The following is a 2133-nucleotide window of genomic DNA, read 5'->3' on the forward strand; positions in this document are numbered from 1 at the left end:
CCCATAGTCCTGTTTGCTAAGTGTGTTAAAAGCTTTTGAAGTTTTGCTTATCTGGTGTGAAACTCCATGTAGTTTTAATGTGCATTTCTCTTATTATGAATAGCATCTTCATATTGTTTTGTATGATTGCATTACTGGGTCAAAAACCTAAACTATACTATTCAACCAACATACTTTTTTTCCCAAAATACTTTTAAATGAAGGAGAAAAGCAGTTTGTCAAATAGAAGGCAGGAAAATATGTATTTCTCTGTTGAAAATACCAATTTATCATAAAAGCTTTTCCTGTGGCGATGTCTCAATACATTTTTATACAAACTTGTTATCCTGTTGTGCTTGAGAAAGACATGCATCATCTGGTAACAAATATTACTTTAGAAATGTGCTATTGAAAGTCTTCTCTGAAGGTTGCACATGACTATAAGCTGTCACATTAAGTAACATGAGTTTGCACTAGGATTATTGTGTACACGGTATTTTTCAGGCCATACATGTCTCTTGGAAGTCTTCGGGATCAAGTTATTTATCCTGATTCAGTGGAAGAAATGCATGATAAAGGTTACACAGACGAGGATCTAGAACATATTCTGCACACTGTCCACCTCTACCACATAGTTCAAAGAGAAGGAGGTAAAGCCTATCATTCTTTTTTCATGCCTTTAACTTCTTTTTTTTTAAATTAAATTGAGTAAATATTTCGTCCCTGAATTATGCTATTATTGGAATGTAAGCACCCATATAAAGGTAGAGATTATGGTTTTAGGTATTTGATGGTGCAGGGGTTAAGTTCTATGTTGCTAACCAGTAGGTTCAGTGTTCAAACCCAGCAACCACTCAGTGAGAGAAATATGTGGCCATATGTGTTTGTAAAGAATTACGGCCTTGGAATACCTTTGGTAAAATTCCACTCTGTCCTATAGGATTGCCACAGTAGAAATGAACTAGATGTCAATGGAATTTAAAATTTTAATCTACTCCCTCTCTCCCCCACCCCGCCAGAGAATTAGATAAAGTATTTATAGACACTTCTGTATTTTGGTTTTTCAATATAAAACATTTGAGCTTTAAATAATACTTATTTTCCAATAGTTACACTTTCAAATAATTTTCTAATTCATGTAACATATATCATGCTGGAATTCCAGGTTTCATTTTGCACATTGTATTTCCCATGCCAGTTGCCTTATCAGAAAGTGCCCACATGTCTGACTGAGCTTGTGGGCTTTGGAGTAAAAAATTATGATGGGATTTCATCATAGCTCTCCTCTTTGTATTTCAAACTGTAAACTGGCCATAAATGTTTACCTTATGAGGGTTTTGTGAAGATTAAATAAGGCTGTTTGTAAACTAGTACAGTGGCACAAGATTTAGCGAATGCAGAAGAATTAGTGGCAAATGGTATTATCAGTATTTCTTTAAGACTTTTTATTGTGAATTGGGTGAAAGTTTATAGGGTAGATTAAAAGTTTCACATCAACAATTCATGCACATTTTGTTTCTTCTCATCCATTAGAGTCCCCTTGGTGTATCATCACTTATCCCATTTCCCCGAGTCTCCTGTTTCCATCCCTCCTTCTCTAGCACCCTGAAGTTTTCATCTTTGGGAAATGCTCCCCTCTTGACTGTAAATGGTTGATTAATTTGTGTGTAAGGTGTATGTATGTAAATCGTGTTCCTCTTATAGACTTGTCTGTTGTTTGGCTGAGAATTGAGCTACAGGTGTGAGTTCAGAAGGATGACTAAGAGCCATTGAAACAAATGAGCAAACAAACAAACTCACTGTCATCAGGTTGATTCTGACTTTTGGGGACCCTTCAGGGCAGAATAGAATTTCCCCTGTCAGTTTTCAAGACTGTAACTCTTCACAGGCATGAAATTCTCGTCTTTAGCTGGTGGTTGGTCCTTAGAGTTAGTAGCGTAACTCATAATTCACTGTGCTCCACTAAGGGCAATTCTATTTGATTTTTCCAACAGTTTTAATGGCAAATAATTTCCATATTTTATCATTCAATAGTTCAATCATATCAAGGAGAATTGTATAATCACCCCCGCATCCATTTTAGAGCACCTCCATGGTGAAATTCCCCACCCCCATGGTTAAATCACCTTTAAGATGAGTTATGCGATCACACTC

At 36.1% G+C, this 2133-nt stretch overlaps 1 protein-coding gene across 1 annotated transcript in view; it reads left to right on the plus strand.

The window, feature by feature from the left end:
- The window catches only part of ABCD2 (ATP binding cassette subfamily D member 2), a 61137-nt gene that overhangs the window by 42866 nt on the left and 16138 nt on the right, over positions 1 to 2133 (plus strand). Inside the window, exon 7 of the mRNA XM_030887339.2 lies at positions 484 to 629. Coding sequence (XP_030743199.1) covers positions 484 to 629 — 146 coding nt within the window. The remainder of the gene's footprint in view (positions 1 to 483; positions 630 to 2133) is intronic.

This window comes from Echinops telfairi, unplaced genomic scaffold (assembly GCF_000313985.2).
Source record: "Echinops telfairi isolate 266 unplaced genomic scaffold, ASM31398v2 ScPeMD7_7406;HRSCAF=8444, whole genome shotgun sequence".
Lineage (NCBI taxonomy): Eukaryota > Metazoa > Chordata > Mammalia > Afrosoricida > Tenrecidae > Echinops > Echinops telfairi.